Source organism: Coenobita brevimanus, chromosome 98 (genome assembly GCF_032717465.1).
Source record: "Coenobita brevimanus isolate Jiangsu-jjx chromosome 98, ASM3271746v2, whole genome shotgun sequence".
Classification (NCBI taxonomy): domain Eukaryota; kingdom Metazoa; phylum Arthropoda; class Malacostraca; order Decapoda; family Coenobitidae; genus Coenobita; species Coenobita brevimanus.
Genome location: NC_137051.1, coordinates 15949204 through 15974539, shown reverse-complemented (window position 1 = coordinate 15974539; position 25336 = coordinate 15949204). Strand labels below are relative to the sequence as shown.

The following is a 25336-nucleotide window of genomic DNA, read 5'->3' as shown; positions in this document are numbered from 1 at the left end:
TCAAATTAGTAACTAAACCCACTCCTTTATCTCCTGAGGCCTTCAGCATTTCAGCAGTCAACCCAGACACACCTGCCACCTTCCCCAACTGCATCCTGCCAATTGCCCTGCTCACAGTAGCAGCATCAATCAAAAGCCAAGGTCTGAACACTGGATTCACTGACTCCGAACCTTCCCTATTCCAAACTCCCCATTCAGTAACTGGTGACAGTGCTCTCTCCAGGTGTCTTTAATGTCTTCACTGTCCACCACCACCTTTCCTTCATCATTCTTCTCACACTGCACACCTGTGATATCCCTGTTTTCTCTCTTCATTTGATTTGCCACCTTAATTGCTGTAGCCCTCCTTTCAATGCTATTTAGGATATCCAATAAGAGCCCGAGTCTCAGATTTTTGCCTTGTATATCTTCTTTCTAGCCGTACACTAGGCAGCCAAGTACTCTTTTCTGTTACCACCATTTTTCCATTCCTGGAAAAGCCTTCTTAACTGCAGCTTCTTCACCCTCGTTCCACCACCATGTTACCTTGTGCCTTAGTGGGCCCTTTGTCTATTCACACACTGAATAAGCAACTCTCAGGAAATTGTTCTTGAGGATTCTGTACTGTTTACCAACACTTCTGTCAACAGCTCACTTTTCAATCACAGCTCTCCTCATCTCACTATTGAAGGCATCCCTTATTGCTGGGTTTCTGAATTTCCACTAGAGATGTGCCGATACCAAGATGTTGGCTGATACCGATACCGATACTCTGATACTAACAAATGGCCGATACAGGTACCAATACCGATACTTTTTTATTTTTATTATCCTGTGTTTAATCAGTAATTTCTGTAAGCTTATATTATAAAAGTATAGAATTACTTGTATTTTAATAGTAGAAATAGGGGAAGCTGGAAGTAACTATAGGCCTATAATTGCATGGCATTGACAGTTAAAAAAAAAAAAAGAAGAAGAAGAAGAAGCAGAAAGTCATAGACTCATAGAGTCGAAATTGAAATAGTATATGTAGTTTGTGAACTTTTACCCAGCATCCACCTGTTTGTTGAGCACATGGAGAGTAGTGACCCTAAGAGTGCAACTTCTCATGTCATAAAGAGCTAAGGTCAGTAATTCAGTATCCGTGATCTTAATTAGTTGACTCAGTTGTCAAGTACCAAGTGGCAATAATGACTTTAAGAAGTCAGAATAATAAAATGTTTTGTTAAGTTGATAATCTGCTTGTGTGAATAATAAATAAAAGGCAAAGAAAAGTATCGGAGTATCGGCCATACTTTTACCTTGCCAATACCGATACTATTAGCACATCCCTAATTTCCACATTTTCCTCTTTGGTGCATAGGTCCTTTTCTTCACAACCTGCTTCTTGAACACCATGTCACACTTCAGTAATTGTGTTGTGCACACACTCTCTTGACCTTATAATTTTATCATCCCTCTCCAACCTCTGATCAGCCCTCCTGACCAGGAAATAGTCAATCTGGCTACCATTTCCCCTAGACTTATATGTAATCAACCTACTGTCTCTTTCCTAAAATGCATGTTGCACAAAATCATGTTCATTGCCTCCCTAAATTCAAGTATCCTTTCCCCTTCCACATTCCTTGTACCATATGTGCATTCTCCCTGTACCCATTCATATCCTTGAGCTGCTTGACTCTCATAACCATTTAAGCTCCCTCCCAAAACTGCAATCTCATCATCCCCCATACCACTCACCACACTTATCAAGTCATCCCAGAGTCTGTCTTTTTCTACATCATCCAAGCCAGCCTGTGGAGCATTCATTCATTGCCAGACGCCATGTATCCCAGACGGGGTGGCCAATGGCTTAGAGTTAATTGTTTTACAGGGAGGGGCACTAATCCTCCACCAACTCCACTTGACACGTAGGGATGCCAACAGCATCTGGTGTTCCCAGGCGGTCACCCATCCAAGTACTAACCAGACCCAACGTTGCTTAACACCAATATAAATGAAATGAGTTTACCAAACAATATTTTCACTGCTATAAACTTTTCATTCACTGTCATTACATTCATGACACATTCCACCCAGTTTTCAACAACTAGCACACCCACACCACCATATCCGTCTACACTTCCTTACCAAAATAGCTTATACTGACAGTCCCTTCCAGCAGTCGTTGTGGTTGGTCCTCCACTATATCTGACCTGCATGCAACAAACATTCATCCACCTCCTAGTCAGCATCTCTGCTACTTCCCCCACTCTACCCTTCAAACTACCCCACTGTCCATGATGCAACTCTGAACCACATGAGGTTGATAATAACAGAATATCGTAATAATAACAGAACACAGGGTTGGAAAAAATCATAGATTTTATTTTTAATCAAAAAAATTGATTTTTTTTATTCAAATCAGATTTGTTTTATTTAAATCAGATTTTTTTTTAATCTGTGATTTTTTTTTTTTTTCAACCCTGTTTGTGCCTTTGGGAATTCTGTCAAAAGAGTACCATACTGGGTCTTTTTTCCTCCCACTTGCTGCTGTGCATCCATTAGTCATGATTGTTTATCACTGTTCAAGTAACAGACTTATAAAATTGGAAATAATAATGTGAATTGGAAGTGGAAGTAAAGCAATGCACCACAGGGTAGCACTTCTTGGTATGGGGGAGGTTACTCACACTCAGGGTTGGAAAAAATAGCATATATATATATATATATATATATATATATATATATATAGTGGATTCTCAAATTTTGATGGGGATATGTACCAAAAAAACACATCGAAATTGAAAACATCAAAATTTAAACAACTTCTTATGGGAAAAATTAGTTTGGGTCCGGGGCCTCCGAACCTAACCACCTAAAATCATGATTTTTTGCCCACACCCCCTGTAAACTGTATGAACTATAATTGTGATTAAGTAACTGTAGTTCTGCATTGTATTGCCATACTGTCAGCAAATGTATACTGTACTTGATGTATTTCTGCCCTTTCCTGTATTGCCATTTCTCCTTTGGCTGCGAAAATTTAGAAGTGCCAGGTTGCTCTCGTCCATTACCACTCTACCCAAAGAACCACTCTTGCATGCCATCTTGAAACAGGTAAGTTGCGACGAAAGTACAAAGAAAATACATGCAACTAAATTGCAGTGAAATGAATGTCCACAAGTGGAAGGTACAGGCTGAAAGTGCAGCACTTGGCTGTACATGGCTGGCTGCTGGTAGAACAGTCGCAAGATGGCCGCTGACAATAGAGCATCGCCTTGCACATGGCTTGTTGTTGTTTGTGTCTACTCCCATCTGGGAGCTCTTGTCCTTACACAACATGACTATTTTTTTCTCAGTCTCTATTGTTCATTTCTTATTGCTCCTTATATGCATAATTACCGTACTTCTCTTCGTTTCAGTATTCTTCCTACTGTACAGTATTTGCTACCACCTGTAATTCATTTTGTTTTAGTATTTCTACTATTGATTCTCATCCTCTAATTTCTCTTGTTATATCTTCAAGGTATTCAAGTATTGATTAATTAATAATAAGTATATGTGTAAAGGATGCAAGAGTGTATAGAGGTTGGGGAGTGGACTTTCTGACCACTACTTGGTGGTGGTCAGAATTAGAATGCAAGTAAGATGGAGGAATAGAAGAAGGGAAAGACAAGAGGAAGGAGTAGTTGCAAGGAGAGTGGAAAGGTTACAAGAGGATGAGAAAAATGCAGAGTATAAGAGAGAAGTGGAGGAACGATTGGGCAAATATGAATTGGAGCAGATGGGAGACGTGGAAGGTGTGTGTAAGATATTTACAGAAGAAATGTGTGCAGCACGTGATGTGGTGTGTGGAAGGAAGAGAAGACGGAGGGGGGGTGCAAGGAACAGCGTGGTGGACTGAAGAGGTGAAACAGGCTGTGGCACAAAAGAAGAAAGCATACAATGAATGGATGAGAAATAGGGGCGTGGAAGAAGTTGAGAGGCGGAAGAGAGAGTTATATGTGGAAAGAAAGAGAGAGGTGAAAAGATCAGTAAGAGAGAGTAAGAAGAGAGTGGATGAGGAATTTGAGTGTAAAGTGGAGGGACTGTAAGAAAATGTTCTTGAGAGAAGTGAAAAGAGTAAGACAGGGTGGAAGTGAAGTTAACAGGGGAGTGAAAGATAAAAATGGTAGATTACTAGTGGAGAAGGGAGAAAAAGTGAACAGATGGAGAGAACACTTTAAGGAATTGTTGAACATAGAGGATGGAAGTAATGCGAGTATAAGTGGCTGGGGAATGGCTGGGAGAAGGAGGGAGGTGAGAAGACAGGAAGAAATCAGTAGGATAGAAGTTGTGGAAGCAATGAAGAAAGTTAAATCGGGGAAAGCCCCAGGAATTGATGGAGTGTGTGGTGAAATGCTGAAGCATGGGGGAGAGATAGTAGTAGAATGGATGTGGAAGATGTGCAGATTGGCCTGGGAGGAAGGTAGAGTCCCGGAGGATTGGAAGTCAGGTATAATTATTCACTTGTACAAAGGAAAAGGGGAAAAAGAAGTGTGTGGTAATCATAGGGGCATTTGTCTTCTTAGTATAATAGGAAAAGTGTATGGTAGGATACTTATAGACAGAGTTAGAGAAAGAACAGAGAAATTAGTTGGAGAAGAACAGGGAGGCTTTAGGAAGGGAAGAGGTTGTGTAGATCAGATATTCATTCTTAGATCTTTAGTGGAAAAGTTTCTAGAGAAGGGAAAGAAGTTGTATGCAGCTTTCATGGATTTGGAGAAAGCATATGACAGGGTGGATAGACAAGGATTGTGGAAAGTGTTAAGAATATATGGAATAGAGGGGAAGTTGTTGAATGCTGTGAAGAGTATGTACGATGGTGCGAAGGCTGCAGTGCGTGTGGATGGTGAACTAAGTGAATTTTTCTCTTTGAAAGTTGGTTTGAAAGAGGGATGTGTCATGTCTCCATGGTTGTTCAATTTGTACATGGATGGGGTAATAAAAGAGGTACAAGGTAGGGTAGTGGATGTTGGAGTGGCCCTGGTGAGAGAGGATAGTGTTTGGAAACTCCCTGTACTGTTGTTTGCAGATGATACTGTGTTGTTGAGTGAAGACGAAGGGGAGCTGCAAGGCTTGGTGGATGAGTTTGAGAGAGTGTGTAAGAAACGGAATCTGAAGGTGAATATAGGGAAGAGTAAAGTGATGGTCTTTGAGAGAGGTGAAGTCAGTGAATGTACAGCGAGGTTGGATGGTGAGGAATTGGAAAATGTGAGTACGTTTAAGTACTTGGGTAGTGTGATGAGTAAGGATGGAGGTTTGGAGGGTGAAGTGCTTGAAAGGGTACAGCAGGGAAGAAAGGTTGCTGGTTCTTTGAAAGCAGTGATAAGAAACAGGGAAGTGAGCATGGAAGTGAAAAAGTTACTACATGACAGTATTGTGATACCAGCTCTAACGTACGGAAGTGAAGCTTGGACATTGTTGGAAGAACACAAGTCAAGAGTGAGAGCAGTGGAAATGAGTTATTTAAGAGGACCCTGTGGAGTCACATGGAGAGACAGGCTGACGAATGAGGATATAAAAAGAGCGTTGTGGTGTTGATGTGGATGTGATAGGAAGCGTTATGAGGAACACACTGAGGTGGTTTGGCCATGTGGAGAGGATGGAGGGTGAAAGACTGACGAAGAGAGTGTATGTGAGTGAGGTGGAAGGGGGAAGAGGGAGGGGGAGGCCGAGGATGAGATGGAGGGATGGGGTGGAGAGGTATATGAGAGAGGGGGGTGTGAGTTGGGAGCAGGGCAGTGAAATGGCGGGGGACAGGGCGACTTGGAGGCGATTTGTTTGTGGCCACCCCAAACGGGATTGAGGCGTCTGGCAATAGATAGATAGATAGATAGATAGATATTTGTAAAATGACGGGGAATCATCCAGGGTGCAAATTGTCATGATGAGAAATCATCCATGTTTTGACGGGGAATTATCTGACGGGCGAATTGACTTGACGGTGAATTATCTCGTATGCTTCATGTGAAGTATGAATAAATGATGTTGATTTTCATTCTCTTCTTGACACATGTCACATATAATATTAGTTTAGGGCTCATACTTTTTCTTATAATTTTCCTTCACTTCTAGCATTTTGGTTTTCATCAAAAATATTATCTTTGCTTGTTTTGGTTGGAGTCTGGCCCTGAGAGTACATGTCACGTATGATATTAGGTTGGGTTCATCTAGCTCTCTATCTATCTATAGCCCGACACCCTCATCCCGCAAAGGGTGGCCACAGACAAAACGCCTCCAAGTCGCTCTGTCACCCACCATTTGACTACCCTCCCCCCAGCTCACATCCCCCTCCCTCATATACCTCTCGACTCCATCCCTCCATCTCATCCTCGGTCTACCCCTCCCTCTCCCTCCCTCCACCTCACCTACATACGCCCTCTTAGTCAGTCTTTCATTCTCCATTCTCTCCACATGTTAGGTTCATACTTTTTCTTATAATTTTCCTTCACTTCCAGCATTTTGGTTCACATCAAAAATATTATCTTTGCTTGTTTTGGTTGGAGTCTGGCCCTGAGAGTATTGAAATATGCGACTTTGCATCGAAAAGTAAAGTAGGCAGACCACTCCAAAATGCATCGAAATTTGATTCATCGAATTCTAAACTGTCGAAATTTGAGATTCCACTATATATATATATATGTACAGTAAGACCTCACTATAACGGACTAACTGGGGCCCAAACCATTCCGATAAATGCAAAATTCCAATAAAAATGACATCTGGACTTTCCCCTGCTAATCCAGACTTTTTCCGATATATCAGATATTAGTCTGGATCGCATGAACAGTTTTTAAACTGTTTTGACTACCATTGTGGTACTGTACTGTATTATAACTTCTCTTCATTAATCAAATGATATATTATTTATAATAATACTGTGCTGTACACTGATAAACATGTCTTTTCTTTACCTTATTGTGGTGAAGATAGCTGAAGTGGTCAGGCATTCGGGACTGCTTCTGGCTTTATCGGACTTTTTCCGATATATAGGTATTTAGTCCAGTAGCTCCTTAAGTCCGATAAAAGCGAATTCTGGTCTATTGAAGTCCATTATATTGAGGTTTTACTGTATATATATATATAGAGAGAGAGAGAGATAGATATAGATATATAGATTTTTTTTTTATCTGTAGTATTTTATTTAAATCAGATTTTTAAATTTAAATTAATTGTTTTACTTAATTGGATTTTTATTTATTTATTTTTTTTCACATATGAAATCTTTTTTTTTGTACTAAGCCGTTATCGGTGTTAAATGAAATCATATTTTGGTATCATACATGTATTACCCAAAATTTGCAATACAGCTTGAAAAGACCTGATGCATTAAAGGCTCCTAACCGGAGGGGGAGCACATGGTAGCTCAGTGGTAGGGTGTTGGGCTCATAATTGTGAGGTTGCAAGTTCGTGCCCTGCCTGTTGGCTGTTGTGCTGGGAGGGGTAGTGCTCTCCTGTAACCCTAGCAGGGTTATATGATCTGATGAGGTCTAGCTTGGGGATTAATCCCCCCCTTTCCTAACCAGAGCATTTATTGTTATTATCAAAGAGCCTTTTTTCCTCTGTTTTTTATTATTTGCCTTGTAACAAAAGGCAATCATTGGTGCCTGACTTGATCAAGATCAGTACAGGAAGAGTACAGGCCAAGCAGACTTGATGCAGCTGTACAATACACATCCATCACATTCTCTTTCGTCTTTATTTTTACTGTATTTATATAAAGAATTATATTTTGATTTAAATCATGATTTTTTTCACTCTTATTTAAGTTGATTTAGATCACATGATTTAAATCATTTCATCACAACCCTGACAGAACATGATTCATTCATGAAATATGTGCTGCTGTTGCAATATTTGTATGTTAGAGATACCAGGATGGGAAAGAATACCTGGCTGCAATCGTACAGCATGATTCAGGCCTTAAGAAATTGTAGGAAGTCAACAAAGCTAAGGAGTGTTTGGCTTTGGCAAAAGCAGTTCTGTTCAGTCACAACTCAGTATAAGGTGGATGGTTTGGTATGTCCTCAGTAAATAATGAAGTAAACATTTTACGAAGTTTCAGGTTAGTAATTGCAAAATTTGCGTACTATATTTGATAATTGTGCTCGCCACATGTGACAGTCTTGTCCATGCTGCACATGCAAGCCAGCAATCAGACGTTTGACCCAAGATTGCCGTCCAGTGTTTACATGTACAGAATTCCCAAATCAGGCCTCTTCCCACGTTGCCTTCTTTGCACCACTCATTTCATACCTTGTGACACTTGTCCACTTGCTCATGTGTCCCGTAGCTGTGATCATCTCCCTTGTGCTCCCTACTTTAAGTAACTCTCTCACACATGCAAGACCATTGAAATACCATCAATAACACCAGATAACAGTGCAAGTGTGCAACAAATATTGCAGTGTGCAACATTAAGTGGAGTGATAACTTGTTGTGTGTGAAATACAGAAAATTGTGACTTTGAAATCATGTCTGGTAAGGGTGCAACCCCAAAGGGAAGGTGTGGTGCTGCTGTTAGCACCAAAGGCAAACCTAAAAGAGTAAGGTGTAGCCTTCCCTTCTATGTTAAATTGGACGTTGTTCAGTTCCATAAGTTGGGGTAGAGGGTAAGCAGGATTGCTGAGGCCCTTAAGGTGCCCCAGTCTAGTCTTGACCTTAATGAAAAAATATGAGGCTTCTGTGTTGCAAGACATGCCTACCCTGACTGCTGAGTGCCTAACTGAAACTAAGGAACCCAATATGGAGGCGTTTGAGCGTCTCATAGTGCTGTGGGTTCATGCATTCCCTGCATTGTTGCTTCATCTGCACCAAGGCTCCCAGTCTGTGGAAAGATCTCGAGGAAAAGAGAGGAATGGAGGCAGCAGAGCAGTTCAAGTCAAGCTCAGGTTGGTTCGAACAGTTTAAGGCAAGCATAGAGTGGTGTGAGTGGTTTAAGGCCCATTCTGGTCTTAGATGTGTGTCCATGCACAGGGAGGCTGCTAGTGCTGACCATGTGGCGACTGATGCCTGGTAACTGATGCCTTCCCTGCCATGTGTAAGTTGATCATCGAGGAAGGGGGAGATACTCTCCAAAATAGGTCCTTAACCTTGATGCAGTGGGTCTATTTTGAAAAGTTTGAAATGTATCTCCCACAAGATCTACATCAGCAAGGGAGAGTGATGTGTACCAGGCTTTGAGGTAACAGTTGGGTGTCTAATCCTCCTCCTTAATGCAGCTGCAGAAGGGGACCTTCAGCTGAAACTTCTGCTTGTTTATCATTGGTAGAACCCCTGGACTCTGGCAAGGTATGTTAAGGAGATCTTGGGAGTTATTTGGAAAAGTAATCCCAGGGCTTTGTTGACCTCCACACTCTGCTGATCTTACATGGCAGGTTACCTGTCCCTCCATCTGCATGACCATGCCAGTCGCAACAGTCAGGCAATCCACCATCTCCTTCAGGTTGACAATACCCTGACAGCCCCCCCAACACATCATTGCATCAGCTCATGGACCAGGGTGTCATCTCCACTTTTAAGACCCACTACCTACACTGCACCATGGAACAAAAGGTGAGACTGAGCGATTTGGGGGAGATTGACTCAGTGTCCCCTTTTGGAAGAAATACAACATCAAGTAATCCATCAATAACATCACAGTGGTGTGGAAAGAGGTCAAACTGAGCACACTTAACACCGTCCGGGGGAAATCATGGCCAGAGTGTATTCACTCCTTCTAAGGGTTTCTAGTGGTAGAATGCATCCACTGTGAAATCCTCAACCTTTCGCACAAGGCAGGGTTTGAGACACGATTGCCTACATCCAGGACAAGGACCTGATCCTGGTGAGGAATGATGCAGTGACATACAGCATAGAGGAACACTTGAGGTTGTGCAGGGAGCTCTTGGCAACTAAGAAAAAGACAGCAATACAGACTTCTATCATCTCCTTCTTCCCCAGTTTGATAACCACCAGCACTGAGGAAAAGCCAAGGCCATCAGTGAGTGGAGTTCAAACACTAGGTCATGCCTAACCTGCCTGTGGCTTGTCTGTCTCGTCTCCATCGCTGCCTGACTCACCCATATATTCCACCACTGCCACACTACCATGTTTTTCCATGTTTCACCCCCTTTGCTCTCCCCATCAGTCCTTGCCTCCAGCCTAGAGTGATCATCCAGGCCCTCCAGCTTTCCCCCAGCCTTTGGGGGAACCCTTGGTGACAACATGGACTAGCCTAGGACATAATTCATAACGGGGGTAGAAATGTCTTTTGAGGTTTTAGGTTATGTGACCCTTGACCCCCAGCATATCTCAGTTAACCCATGTTAAAGTGACATTGATTTATGAAAAATCGGTATATGATGGGTTTTCACTTGACGTAACTCCATTGCAAACTGAGTCGTGACTGCACAGTACAGTATTGTGTAATGCGGATAGCTTGCTTAAATCTACCTGGAATTCTTATGTTATTGTACCTTTTTTTTTTTTTTTTTTCCAGCTAGCCAGTGTGAATCCAGATGAGGTTCAGAGCTTTGCCAAGTTACCGATTAGCAAGAAGACATTGAAGGGGTTGAAGGAAGGGAAGTTCACAGTGCCCACCAAAGTCCAGCGACAGAGTCTGATCTTCTCACTGAGGGGACTTGATGTTGTTGCTGCAGCTAAAACAGGATCTGGAAAAACACTGGCATTTGTTATCCCGGTGAGATCTGAGGGGAGAAAATAAGATGATGGTTAGGAGGAGGATCATCATCATCATCATCATCATCATCATCATCATCATCATCATCATCCATACCTCCTTTCCCACCCTAGGGCAGGGTGAGGAGTAGCAACATCCAGACAGCCAAAGTTTGCTCAATTCAATGGGGCACACTTCCATTTGCTCATCATTCAAGCCCGCAAAATCCTGGCTCTGTCAAAGAGGCCAAAAAAATTTAATCACATTTGTAGCTTCACTTATACCTATCTGATAGAGCCAGTCTGAATGCTGTCACGTTAAAAAGGGGTGCCAAATCCTTGGTTATACGCTTCTCTGCACAAAATTCATCCAGCTGGCTCGATCTCTTGTCGGTCTCTTAGCCTCACCAACTTCCATGCCTCTCTTCCTTACGCACTCATCCACCATATCTCTCCACCTTCTTCTTGATCTTCCTCGCCTCCTCCTTCCTTCAGATTCGCTCAGACTTACCTTTTTCATCACTATTGTCATCCATTCCCTCCATGTGACCAAACCATCTTAATACGCTCTCTTTGAGTCTTGTGTCCACAGACTTCTTCACTTTGCCATCCATCCATCATCCAGTCCTACATTGCCCCATGAGGAGCATAGGAGCCAGGGGCTAGGCAATTGGTCCTTACATTTAAGATGAGAGTGACCAGCCTCACTCATCCCTGAGTGGTATTATATGAGCAATCAGCCCCAACCACTCCTTGGATATAAACCTTCACCGGCTCAATCTGATTGGAGTGCAATAATTATCTACTAAACCACCAGGCGCTAAAATTTGGTTATATGGTTACCACCCAGCGTAGAAAATGGTTTCCTGGTGTACAGGAAACCATTTGACTTGATCTTTTACAAATCACATTATTCTGTATCCTATCCACTCTTTGTACTCCACTTACATTCCTCAGCAGTCCCATCTCCACTGCTCTTATGCTAGACTTTTCATTTTCATGCCACACCATAGTCTCGCATCCATATGTTAAACTTGGCACTAACACTCCTTCATGTAAGCTTCGTGCAGCTGCAGCACTGAAGACTCTGTTTTTTTTATCAAGGCATTTATGGCACCAGCTATATTCCTTCCTTGTGTCACTCTACTTTCCACTTCTTTTGCACACTTTCCCCCCTTTTCTATCACTGTTCCCAGGTATTTGAACTCTCACCAATTCCAGTCTTTCTCGATTCACTGTAATATCACACTGGGAGTCACCTTCTCTCTCAGTAACCATCGCTTTACTATTTTCTGCATTTACTCTCAAGTAAATGTAGACATCTACAAAACTCTTCACTAGTCTACCAAGCTCTTGTCCATTATTTGCATGTAGCACTGCATCATCAGCATACAACAAATTTGAGATATTCCATCCATCATCATTCATTACCAATGCCATCTCTCTTTCCATTACTCGTGTTTTTACTATTCTCATCACCACATCCATATACAGTATATATTGAACAACCATAGGTCCATCACACAACCTTGTCGCATGCTTACATTGATCGTGAACCATTCACTTAGATGCCCATTTATCCATACGCTTGCTTCACGACCATCATAAAAACTCCTGACGGCACTTAGTAGCCTACTATCTACACCATACGTGCACAAAACCTTCCACACTCCTTCTCTGTCCACTTTGTTGTATGCTTTTTCCAGATCCATGAATGCCATAAACCCCTTATAGTCCTTCTCACATGCCATCTCCACTGTGTGCCTCTGCAAATATTTGATCCACACATCCTCAGCCACTCGTAAAGCCACCCTGTTCATCACTCACAAGGACTTCGGATATATCTTGCTTTCTTTGTTATAATTCTTCCACATACCATCCCTACAACACTCAGTAGACTTATGCCACGATAATTCTTGCACTCACTTTGCTCACCATTATTTTTGTACAGGGGTACAATCACTGCCATTTTCCACTCTACTGGTACAGTTTCATTCATCCATGCCTACTTACATATCTCCAACAAGCACTTCTTTCCACTCTCTCCACTACACTTTCATCTCTGCATACACCTCATCAACCACAGCAGCTTTCCTATTTTTCAGCCGCTTCACAGCGTTCTTCACCTATGCAAGTGTCACGTTTCCTTGCACTGCATTCCCTCTCTGTACATCCCCAAAACCAATCATGTTAATAGTTGCTTTGCTCTCTCCATTCCCATTCATCAGACTTTGAAAATATTCTTTCCATCTGGTCCTTACTTCATCTCCATGGGTTAATAATTGTATAAATTAGTGGTGGTGGTGATTTAATGGATAGAGCAGAAGCCTTTTTCCAAAAAGGTGAGATTGATCCTACACTAGGTCAGGGAATATTCAGTATAATTGAATAATATTCAAACTGTACAAATTTTCCACACCACTTCATCATATCATAAAAGTACATTGTATCTCCCATGACACAAGAAGGAATTGGATGTTGTAATTTGATCCTCATTTCTCATGTAATACATATTCTGACACAGATCAGGGACAGTTGCTGTGGCTCTCTCCATCCTTTGTTTACATTAGATATAGGTCTATGTTGATGGTGATGATGATAGTTTGTAGCAGTCAGTTCCATTATTTTGTTTCCTTTTTTTTCCAGTTGCTGGAGTTACTTTACTGTAATAAGTGGTCAAAGCTTGATGGCCTGGGTGCTCTGATCATCACTCCAACAAGAGAGCTGGCATATCAGATATTTGAGGTGTTGAACAAAGTTGGCAAGTGCCATGACTTCTCTGTAGGCTTGGTGATTGGTGAGTAAATAACTTGGTGCAAGCATGTTGAGGAATATGCATCATAATTTTTTCTTTTTTAGAATAAAAGACCTCAACCCGTATTATATAATGATTTATCGACACTGTGGAGTTCCCTTTTGGTAAGCTTTTTCTTTCTTTCTTGCTTTACTGCTTGGCACAAGTAATATGAGGTTAGTTGTTATAATTTTTTACATTTTTTTTTTAATTGCTTTTGTTATTTTTTCCCAAACAGTGATACCATTATCTTTAAAATTGTTTATTTTTCATTCAACTCTCATTTTTACTGATTTCATTCAGGATGGATACAGTTTTCCAGCAGCTATCAGAAAACACTGAAACTTAGAAGTTTTTCAGTGGTGATCTTAGAATTTTTATGTCTTAAACTTTTTTTAGTGAGTGACAGGAAAACCAAAGGAATGTACCCACATCTAGGTATGGTTGTTGCAAAAATGCTGAGGAAATTCCTTGGATGGGTGGTACTGTCTGTGACTGTTGCTTGAAGGCTCCCATTACCCAGCAGTGATCAGTAACCCACATACAGTCAGGGACATAAGCTTGTTTATTTTTCATCACTGGGTCATATGTGACTTTGATGTGATATGTCAGGGAGGAAAGTGATGAACATCCCCTAAGTGTGAAGTAGGTACATTAGTAGGCAAACTTTAGTCCCTCACTGTACAGTACCCTCGCGTCCAACACGGTAATATTGTCATGCACGGGTCCTGTGTTGGACTAAAAACGTGTTGGACAAACAACAAAGCTTATGAGGAAAAATTAATTATGTCAGCAACCCTAGGAAAAGTCACCCTAAATACCTACCATATACCTATACATATATTGGTACTACTGTAATTATAATAAATGATACTGTACTATGAATGATAACTAACCTTTTAGGATAATGTTGGTGGGCTTGCTGGGAATGGAAGGTGATATCCGAGACTAGGTAGTCCTACTGGGTCCCTGGAGGATGGCTGCTAGCGTCACTAGCGGGTAATGGCTGCTGCTCCTCCTCAACCTTCCTCATAAATCCTTTGAATTTCCTTTCCCCTTTCTTCTTCCTCTCGATGATTTCTAGCTTGGTGGCCTGAGGGAGGTGTCGCTGCTTCTTGGGGTTCTCAGAAGGCTTCCTAGGCATTGTGAGCAGGATAAAATGCTGTAGCAAGGGCAGAAAATGCAGCGAGAAAAAAGCACTGTCCAATGCGAATTATGCAACTGAGTGGCGCTGTGGCGACAGAAATTTAAATAAAGCATCATGTGAGAGCAGAAGCGTTTTTAATTGGGCAACATCACGATCATGTCATGATAGCAGGAGGGAGTGGCTACTTGATCGGAAGTTTTGACTGGCTGTCAGCGTCACGGGAACGTCCAGTATGACCGTGTTGGACCGGGGGTGATTGTGCTAGAGGCAAACTCTGCGGATTTTGCCCACCTCTCGGAGCTCCGTCCATGTTATGCTAACGCACCCGTGTTACAGTAATTAAATCATATTAAATCGCACTAATTTTTTGCTCTCTGTGCCGGATGCGAATCGTGCTGGACAAACGTGTGTTGGACGTGAGGGTACTGTATGTCTTAGTGAAGTTAACTATTAAAGGAACAAGTCTGTTATTGATTAACTTTTTTTTTTTTTTTTTTTTTTACCCAGCTGTCATGCAATTTTTTAAAAATAACATTATATATATATATATATATATATATACAGTGAGAGTGTATGTGAGTGAGGTGGAGGGGGGAAAAGGGAGGGGGAGGCTGAGGATGAGATGGAGGGATGGGGTGGAGAGGTATATGAGAGAGGGGGGTGTGAGTTGGGAGCAGGGCAGTGAAATGGCGGGGGACAGGGCGACTTGGAGGCGATTTGTTTGTGGCCACCCCAAACGGGATTGAGGCGTCTGGCAATAGATAGATAGATATAGATATAGATATATATATATATATATATATATATATATATATATATATATATATACTGTATATATATATATATATATATATATATATATATATATATATATATTTATGTATATATATATATATATATATATATATATATATATATATATATATATATATATACTATATATATGTGTTTATGTATATATATATATATATATATATATATATGTTTATGTATATGTATATATATATATATATATATATATATATATATATATATATATATATATGTTTATGTATATATATATATACAGTATATATATATATATATATATATATATATATATATATATATATATATATATATGTATATATATGTCTATATCTATCTATCTATTGCCAGACGCCTCAATCCCGTTTGGGGTGGCCACAAACAAATCGCCTCCAAGTCGCCCTGTCCCCCGCCATTTCACTGCCCTGCTCCCAACTCAAATAATGGACGTCTGGATAATTGAGGGATTACTGTATATTGTATATGCTTTTCAGGTGGGAAGGACTTGAAATATGAGTGGAATCGTGTGCACTCCTGCAACATCATGGTGTGTACCCCAGGTCGCCTCCTCCAGCACATGACAGAGAATCCAGAATTTGATACAAACAATGTCCAGGTTAGAATTTTAAGTTTCTACAGCCAAACCTCCTCCAACACTAGCTTCTCAGACATAAAACTCATGTTTACATGGTTGCATGTTTGTGACTGTTTTTATACATTTCAACCTGACTTTTTACTTATCCATAGTTTGAATTGCCTGGGCAGGGGAAAAAATCACCCAGAAAAAATCACCCTGCCAATCTTATGGCTGGGGGGGAGGGGCTTTCTTTATCACAACTACCATCACTTTTGTTTCTGTATTATTCAGAGTTTCCCTTTTCTCTGACCTTCCTCCTAGTTGATGACTTAATGTTCCAAACCATCTAATTTTGTCCTAACAAGTAAGAAACTTCTTATAATTATACATTTATTATTTTAACTAAATTTAACCCCAGATAAATATAACACTATTCTGACATATTGTCTCGATCAAATAAAAAGACTGTCTCCTTCACTTACATCTATTTCAGTAACTCATAAACAAGTTTGTAATGTATGATATGCAGTATACACCTAGGGAGATCATGTTGAGGCTGGAAAAGTATTACCCCCCCCCCCATCCCGACGTTTTTTGGGCAGTGGTACGCCCCAGTACTGACATTTTTGGACCTTTTTTGGGGGGGGCTCAAACATCCGCTTTTGGTGAGAATCATTGAAAATTCATAGAGAAATTGCTCACCTGAGGTTTAAAATACTCGATCCAGGTAGGAGTACCTCCTTACCTTACAGGGTTTTCTATCAGGCTGGCTGCAAAGAAGATGAGTTCTATGGGAGGATAACTATTCCACACCACTCATAAACGGTATTTATTTATTTATTTGGTACGAATTTATATGTAGTACGAGAGTATATTGGTTTTCAAATGGTAGTATAGGCATTATAAGCATTGTTTCACTCACTAACTCATCACCATTCCTGACCTTTTTTTGCCACATTACCTGATCATCATTTCTGACTGTTTCTTCCTCTAATGTTTGTCCTCCACATTGTCATCGATTGGGGAATCACTCTGGCCCTGAATTTCGTACCGTGGCATGACATGGCTTTACTGCCCAGGTCACTGATAACAGGTGAATTGCTGAGAAAAGGGCATGCAATGGGGGGAGGAGGTCATGCTGGGTAAGGCATTGTCCCTGCCTGGCATCTTGTAGAGGAAGGTGTCCCGTGTATACATGCCAAAAATCACTCGCAAAATTTGAAAATTGTGCAAATTAAATTGAAAATTGTGCAAATTAGGGACCTTGCAATGTTGCCGCGTTAATTTACGTCTCCGGGATATGAGTTCACATCATGTGAGGACGTGAATTCACGACTCCAGGACAGGGCGGGTTAATAAAGAATTGTCACAAATTTACAGGATAAACAAGGCTTCATAACAGTTGACAACAGTAATATAACAGACCTTTCTTTTCACAGTTTTCAGTTTAATAAGTATAATTTGAATGACTTTAGTTAAAGAGAGCTTATAAATACAACTCCAGGTCAGGTGAGCTAAGGTACTCCCACCCCCACCCACAATCATCTGTTACTGCTAGTATCGTGTTTACACTCTAGAAGAGATGTAATACAACAAGATTTTCACTATATGAAGAGCAAGAATACAATAGCAGTCAGTTGTTTGGGAAGGTTAACTTCTGTAGCAGTGTTACATGTTACAGTCAGAATTAAACTACTGATGGACTGGTTGTTTACATTCAAGTTATTCATCATCATCATCATTGCCAGACACCACGTATCCCAAATGGGGTGGCCAAGGGCTTAGAGTTAATTGTTTTACAGGGAGGGACACTAATCCCCCACCAACCCCACTTGACATGTAGGGAAATCCATATTTTGAAAGTACAGTACTGTGCATCAGCTTGTTTTTTGTTTGTTTGTTTTGTTTTTTGTTTTTTTCCATGAACCATCCTTTCCAAAAGATTGTGGAAAGGATGGTTCATGGAAAAAAAAAAAAAACATCCATCCATGGATGGATTTTTTTTTTTTTCTTTTCCCATGAACCATCCTTTCCACAATCCTTTGGAACTCAGCACCTGTTTTCCCATAGGATATATTTTCTACTTTGTCAAACACGCAACTTTCAGGAATGTAGGTACATTGGAGGAGGGTCAGCTGTATGTTATTAACCTCCTGAATATTGTGACATAACTTTGTCACACTTAAATACATATACTTTCCTCTGTATGGAATAGTTCTCTTATGTATGCATTGAGATTGAGAGGGGGCCTTTGTGCTATGTACTGATGTGGTGCATTAGCCTTGTTTCCCTCATTCAGTGTTTTGTACACCACGTGTTCTTATGAGTTTGGTCTCTCCAGCCGGTTATGATCCATTGTTAGGGGTGGTTGGGGTTTATTGCTCATGTAATGATGCTTAGGGGGAGCAGCTGGTCACCTTACCTTCATATTCTGGTCTGTTTAACTTAGCCTCGGACCCCTATGGGCCTGGTAGAGTGGATGATGAATTGATTATTTTTAGTTTATTCTTACAACTTTCCAGTGAGTTTATACAACTTAAGAGAGACTTGTCTAACTGGAAGGGTTTGAAATACTGTTCATTTACCTATTGAGCATGAGAGGCCTCTCTTAAGCAAAGGAAGATTATCTGGTGGTGGCAAGAATAAACAAATACATTGTTGGAGTGAAGGAGTTAAGATATGCTAGTGTACAAGTAGTCCTCACAGTAAGTCAGGGAATGGTTCCAAAGTAGCTATCACAGCATTTTCCACATAACTGATACTGAAAATTGTGGGAACTTGCAAATTGGCTTTCATGGTAGTAGTGGGATTTTACTGGGCATTGTTTCTGCCCTTACTATATGAGCAGCAAAAAAGAATATCAAAGAAGATGACACAATAGAAAATTCTCTCTCTCTCTCTCTCTCTCTCTCTCTCTCTCTCTCTCTCTCTCTCTCTCTTGTATCAGTATATATTTCATTCATTCATCATCTAATCCACTGTTGCCCCATGAGGAGTATAGGATCCTGGAGCTAGGCAGGTTGGTCTTGAACTCCTGACATTTAAGATGAGAGTGACCAGCCTCACTCATCCCTGAGTGGCATTACGTGAACAGTAAACCCCAACCACCCCTTTCATATAAACCAGCACTTACTCAATCCAATTGGAGTGCCTTAGTTGCCACTAAACCACCAGGCACCATAATTGGTTGTATGGTTACTGCCCAGAACAGTAATTGGTTTCCTGGCATACAGGAAGCCATTTGGCTTGTCACTCAGTGTAGAGTCACGCTTAGACAGAAGGAAGAGGAAAGAATGAAGGAAAGAAAGACAGAAGAGAAAGGATGGAAAGAAGAGAGGAAAGGGCAGGCACCCGAGAACAGCACTACATTGAGTGAGTGGGTGGTGGGTACCTCCACCAATCACTTGTGTATATATATATATATATATATATATATATCTGGTACAGGAGTCCTCGAAATATGAAAACTCGATGTACGAATTTCCGATGGTATGAAAGCGATGAATGTAGGACAAATTCCACAATACAAAAGTATCTGTCTTGATGGTATGAAAACGATACGAGAAGAAATACGAAAAATTCAAAATGGGCGCACTGCACAGCGCCGCGCTCGCATGTGGCAAGAAAACGAACTAACCCCTCTCTGGTAAACACATTTTTGCGCGCTTCTCAGTCGAATCACATCCGTCCTCTCCTCTCAGCTTCACTGTACGTTACGCAGTTTTTCACAGTTCTTCCTTGTTTCGTATTTTTGCCATGCATTCCAAGTGCCTTGCATCATCTCCAGCATCCGGGGAAGCAGCTGCCAAGAAGAAACAACACCATACACTGACTCTGGAGAGGAATTGGACCATCAGCAGCTTCAGAAACACCTGCACCACTCAAGGAAGTACCAGAGGAGCAATAGGGGCCCACCATGTGACTTAGCACCATATCAATGACACGAATCTCCAGGTGCAGTACAGGTCTATAATTAACTGCACAGTGTACTAGTACTACAGTAATTAGTTGTATGTTTTATTTTTTTATGTCTGTACAATAGTATACAGTAGTACTGTATACGTGTATTGCATACTTCTAAATAGGAGGGGTAAAGTTTCAGTGGGGGGGTCCAATGGGGTCCTGGAACACATCCCCCCTTTTATATGTATATTTCAATGGGGAAAATCGTTTCAATATATGAAATTTCGGATTACGAATTTTTTTTTTTGGTCCCTGTCCCTTTCGTATTTCGAGGACTCACTGTATATATATATCTTTGTAGATAGATAGATAAAGATGGTCTTGTTTCATTATTCCATTTGATATCTTGGTAGCTGGGTTTTCATTTTTGCAGCAGTTTCCATCTTGTGTTTGGAAGTCATCTATTCCTCATTAATTATTGTAGATGTATACCTATAAACTAACATTGTAAGTGAAAAGCACTTTAAGTGAGTTCTTTGTTCCAGTGTGGAGGATCATTCCAGATGTTTGGAAATAAAAATCAAGGCTGTAAATAAGTATCCAAATATATCTGGTATTTTGGTAAGGTGTATATGTCTGAAGTAAATGTTAAAGTTCATCAGTAGTGTAAAGAAGTAAATAAAATATTGGGATAAATGCTTGTGTGTCATATCAACAGTAACTGTTCACTACACATCCTGACTGGCTAATAATGAATGCTAGCATTTTCTTAAGTGTTGCATAGCTGATTAACAGTTTGGTTGAAAAATGCTTTAGTGAATGTGTGTTAAACAAGGAATTGCTATATCATAGCTGATTTTGGTGTTTGGTAACGTTTCCATATTTTAGAAACCTGTCAGCAGCACTGTGTCATTGTGATTTGAATTTATTTAATTGCAGATGTTAATATTGGATGAAGCTGACCAGTGCTTGTCCATGGGATTTGCAGACACCATGAACAGCATATTAGAGGAATTGCCATCTGATCGACAGACACTCTTATTTTCAGCCACTCAGACCAGGTGACCACACAGTTAACTTTACACACATTTTAATATCAGTAGTGTTTTCCAAAATAGCAAGCATTTCTCCATCAGTTGGTGCTGTAAAATATGGAAGCTGACAGATATTTCTGTAAGTTACTGAAGAATTAATCTCTTGAATCTGGTAATGTATTTTTTCAGTACATTAAACCCTCTATAATTTGGATTAATTGGGGGGAACCTCATGTTGAATTATCCAAAAATCCGAATTATTGGAGCTCATGCATGCTCCTATCCCAAATCACACCCACGCTCACTAAAACATGAGATTTTCACAAACACATTGAACAGTACAGTATATTATTACTTTCTCCTCAGAGAGTGCACAATACAATAAATAAAATAGTGTCTATCTATCTATCTATAGCCCGATGCCCTAATCCCGCAAAGGATGGCCGCAGACATAATGCCTCCAAGTCACTCTGTCACTAACCATTTGACTACCCTCCCCCCAACTCACTCCCCCCTCCCTCATGTACCTCTAAACTCCACCCCTCCACCTCATCCTTGGTCTACCCCTCCCTCTCCCTCCCTCCACCTCACCTACATACACCCTCTTAGTCAGTCTTTCATTCTCCATTCTCTCCACATGTCCAAACCACCTCAGTGTATTTCTCCTAATCTTCTCATCTACATGCACATCCACCCCTTAACGTTCCTTTACTTCTTCATTCGTCAAGCTGTCCCTCCATGTCACTCCACATGCTTCTCTTAAGTAACTCATTTCCACTGCTCTCACTGTTGACTTGTTCCCCTCTTGCAAGGTCCACACCTCGCTTCCATACATCAGGGTAGGGATCACAATACTATCATGCAGTGACTTCTTAACTTCCATACTGTTTATCTATCTATTTATTGCCAGATGCCTCAGTCCCGTTTGGGGTGGCCACAACAAATCGCCTCCACGTCGCCCTGTCCCCGGCCATTTCACTGCCCTGCTTCCAACTCACGCCCCACTCTCTCATATACCTCTCCACCCCATATCCCTCCATCTCATCCTCAGCCTCCCCCTCCCTCTCCCCCCCTCCCTCTCCCCCCCTCCACCTCACTCACATACTGTACACTCTCTTCGTCAGTCTTTCACCCTCCATCCTCTCCACATGGCCAAACCACCTCGGTGTATTCCTCCTAACGCCTCCTATCACATCCACATCCACACCACAACGCACCTTTATATCCTCATTTGTCAGCCCGTCTATCCATGTGACTCCACAGGCTCCTCTTAAATAACTCATTTCCACTGCACTCACTCTTGACTTGTGCCCTTCCAACAATGTCCAAGCTTCACTTCCATACATTTGAGTTGGTATCACAATACTGTCATGTAGTAACTTTTTCACTTCCATGCTCACTTCCCTGTTTCTTATAACTACTTTCAAGGAACCAGCAACCTTTCTTCCCTGCTGTACCCTTTCAAGCACTTCACCCTCCAAACCTCCATCCTTACTCATCACGCTACCCAAGGACTTAAACGTACTCACATTTTCCAAATCCTCACCATCCAACCTCGCTGTACATTCACTGACCTCACCTCTCTCAAAGGCCATCACTTTACTCTTCCCTACATTCACCTTTAGATTCCGTTTCTTACACACTCTCCCAAACTCATCCACCAAGCCTTGCAGCTCCCCTTCGTCTTCACTCAACAACACAGTATCATCTGTAAACAATAGTACAGGGAGTTTCCAAACACTGCCCTCTCTCACCAGGGCCACTCTAACATCCACTGCCCTACCTTGTACCTCCTTTATTACCCCTTCCATGTACAGATTGAACAACCATGGAGACATGACACATCCCTGTTTCAGCCCAACCATCAAAGAGAAAAATTCACTCAGTTCACCATCCACATGCACTGCAGCCTTAGCACCATCATACATACTCTTCACAGCATTCAACAACTTCCCATCTACTCCATATATTCTTAATACTTTCCACAATCCATGTCTATCCACCCTGTCATATGCTATCTCCAAATCCATGAAAGCCGCATACAACTTCTTTCCCCTCTCTAAAAACTTTTCCACTAAAGATCTGAGAATGAATATCTGATCTACACAACCTCTTCCCTTCCTAAAGCCTCCCTGGTCTTCTCCAACTAATTCCTCTGATATTTCCCTAACTCTGTCAATAAGTATCCTACCATACACTTTTCCTATTATACTAAGAAGACAAATGCCCCTATGATTACCACACACTTCTTTTTCCCCTTTTCCTTTGTACAAGGGAATAATTATACCTGGCTTCCAATCCTCCGGAACTCTACCTTCCTCCCAGGCCAATCTGGACATCTTCCACATTCATTCTACTACTATCTCTCCCCCATGCTTCAATATTTCACCACACACTCCATCAATTCCTGGGGTTTTCCCCGATTTAACTTTCTTCATTGCTTCCACAACTTCTATCCTACTGATTTCTTCCTGTCTTCTCACCTCCCTCCTTCTCCCAGCCATTCCCCAGCCACTCGCATCACTTCCATCCTCTATGTTCAACAATTCCTTAAAGTGTTCTCTCCATCTGCTCACTTTTTCTCCCTTCTCCACTAGTAATCTACCATTTTTATCTTTCACTCCCCTGCTAACTTCACTTCCACCCTGTCTTACTCTCTTCACCTCTTTCCAGAACATTTTCTTACAGTTCCTCCACTTTACACTCAAATTCCTTCCAAATTCCTCATCCACTCTCTTCTCACTCTCTCTTACTAATCATTTTACCTCTCTCTTTCTTTCTACATATCTCTCTCTCTTCCACCTCTCAACTTCTTCCGCGCCCCTATTTCTCATCCATTCATTGTATGCTTTCTTCTTTTGTGCCACTGCCTGTCTCACCTCTTCATTCCACCACGCTTTTCCTTGCACCCCCCTCTGTCTTCTCTTTATCCCACACGCCATATCACATGCTGCACGTATTTCTTCTGTGAATATCCTGCATACACCTTCTATGTCCCCCATCTGCTCCAATTCATATTTGCCCAATCTTTCCTCCACTTCTCTCTTATATTCTGCCTTTTTCTCATCCTCTTGTAACCTTTCCACTCTCCTTGCAACTACGCCTTCTTCCCGTCCTTCCCTTCTTCAATTACTCCATCTTATTTGTATCTTGATTCTGGCCACCACCAAGTAGTGGTCAGAAAGTCCACTCCTCCAACCTCTATAAGCTCTTGCATCCATTACACATCTTCGCATCCTTTCATCCTCACACACATAATCAATCATTGTCTTCCTTTCATTCAGTTCACCACCCACCCTTCTCATTACTCGCCATGTATACCTGTGGATCATTTTATGCCTGAAGAGGGTATTGGCTATCACCAACCCCCTCCCAGCACAAATGTCCACTAATGCACTTCCATTCTCATCCATCTCAGCAGGCACACCCCACTCACCAACTATTCCATCCACCTTCACATTCCCTACTTTACCATTCATATCACTGATCAAAAACACTCTCTCATTCCTTCAAACGTTTCCATGCACACTGCCACATTTGTCCAGAACTCTTCTCTCACTCAGCTTGCACGATCTTGCGTTGGCGCATACACACACACAATTGCCCACATTTGTATTCCAACTTTCAATCTTACCCACACAATCCTTGACCCAACTGATCCATACTCTCTTATGTTCTTCTTCCATATTTTGCTCACAACTTTACACACTCCTTCTTTTGCCCTCTCATTCTCACCTATTCCTGCACATATACCCCATCCATACTCCCATTCTCTCACACTCTCACCTCTCCATTTAGTTTCAGTTACTCCACATACATCCACTTTCGCACCCTCAAGCACCTGGACAATCTCTCTCTCTTTCACCTCATCATTCGCACCTCATACATTCCATGTTCCAATTACTATGTCCTTTGTCCGGTCCTTGGTCGTCATCGTTTGGTCAGTCCTTGTCCGAGGCTTCTTGTTTGTCTTTTTAGTTAGTTGTTTTCCGGGGAGGAGCATTAACCCTCCGCCAACCTTTTAGTCGCCTTGTACTACAAGCAGGGATACTGGGGGAGTATTCTTGAAAAACTCACCTCCCTATTTCTCATCACTGCTTTCAGTGAACCAGCAACCTTCCTTCTCTGCTGTACCATTTCACGCACTTCAACCCCCAAAGTTCCATCCTTACTCATCACACTACCGAATTACTTGAATGCACTCACATTCTCCATATCCTCACCATCCAACCTCACTGTACATTCTTTGACTTCATTCCTCTCAAACACCATAACTTTACTCTTGTTTACATTAACTTTCAGATTCCTCTTCCTACACACTGTCCCAAATTCATTCACCAAACCTTGCAACTCCCATTCATCTGCATTCAACAATACTGTATCATCAGCAAACAGCAACACCAGAATCTTCC

At 41.3% G+C, this 25336-nt stretch overlaps 1 protein-coding gene across 1 annotated transcript in view; it reads left to right on the top strand.

Moving 5' to 3' along the window:
* LOC145414270 (putative ATP-dependent RNA helicase DDX10) overlaps positions 1-25336 on the top strand; it is a 90375-nt gene that overhangs the window by 4875 nt on the left and 60164 nt on the right. The window contains exons 2-5 of the mRNA XM_080283875.1: positions 10484-10684; positions 13309-13459; positions 15905-16026; positions 20830-20951. Coding sequence (XP_080140001.1) covers positions 10484-10684; positions 13309-13459; positions 15905-16026; positions 20830-20951 — 596 coding nt within the window. The remainder of the gene's footprint in view (positions 1-10483; positions 10685-13308; positions 13460-15904; positions 16027-20829; positions 20952-25336) is intronic.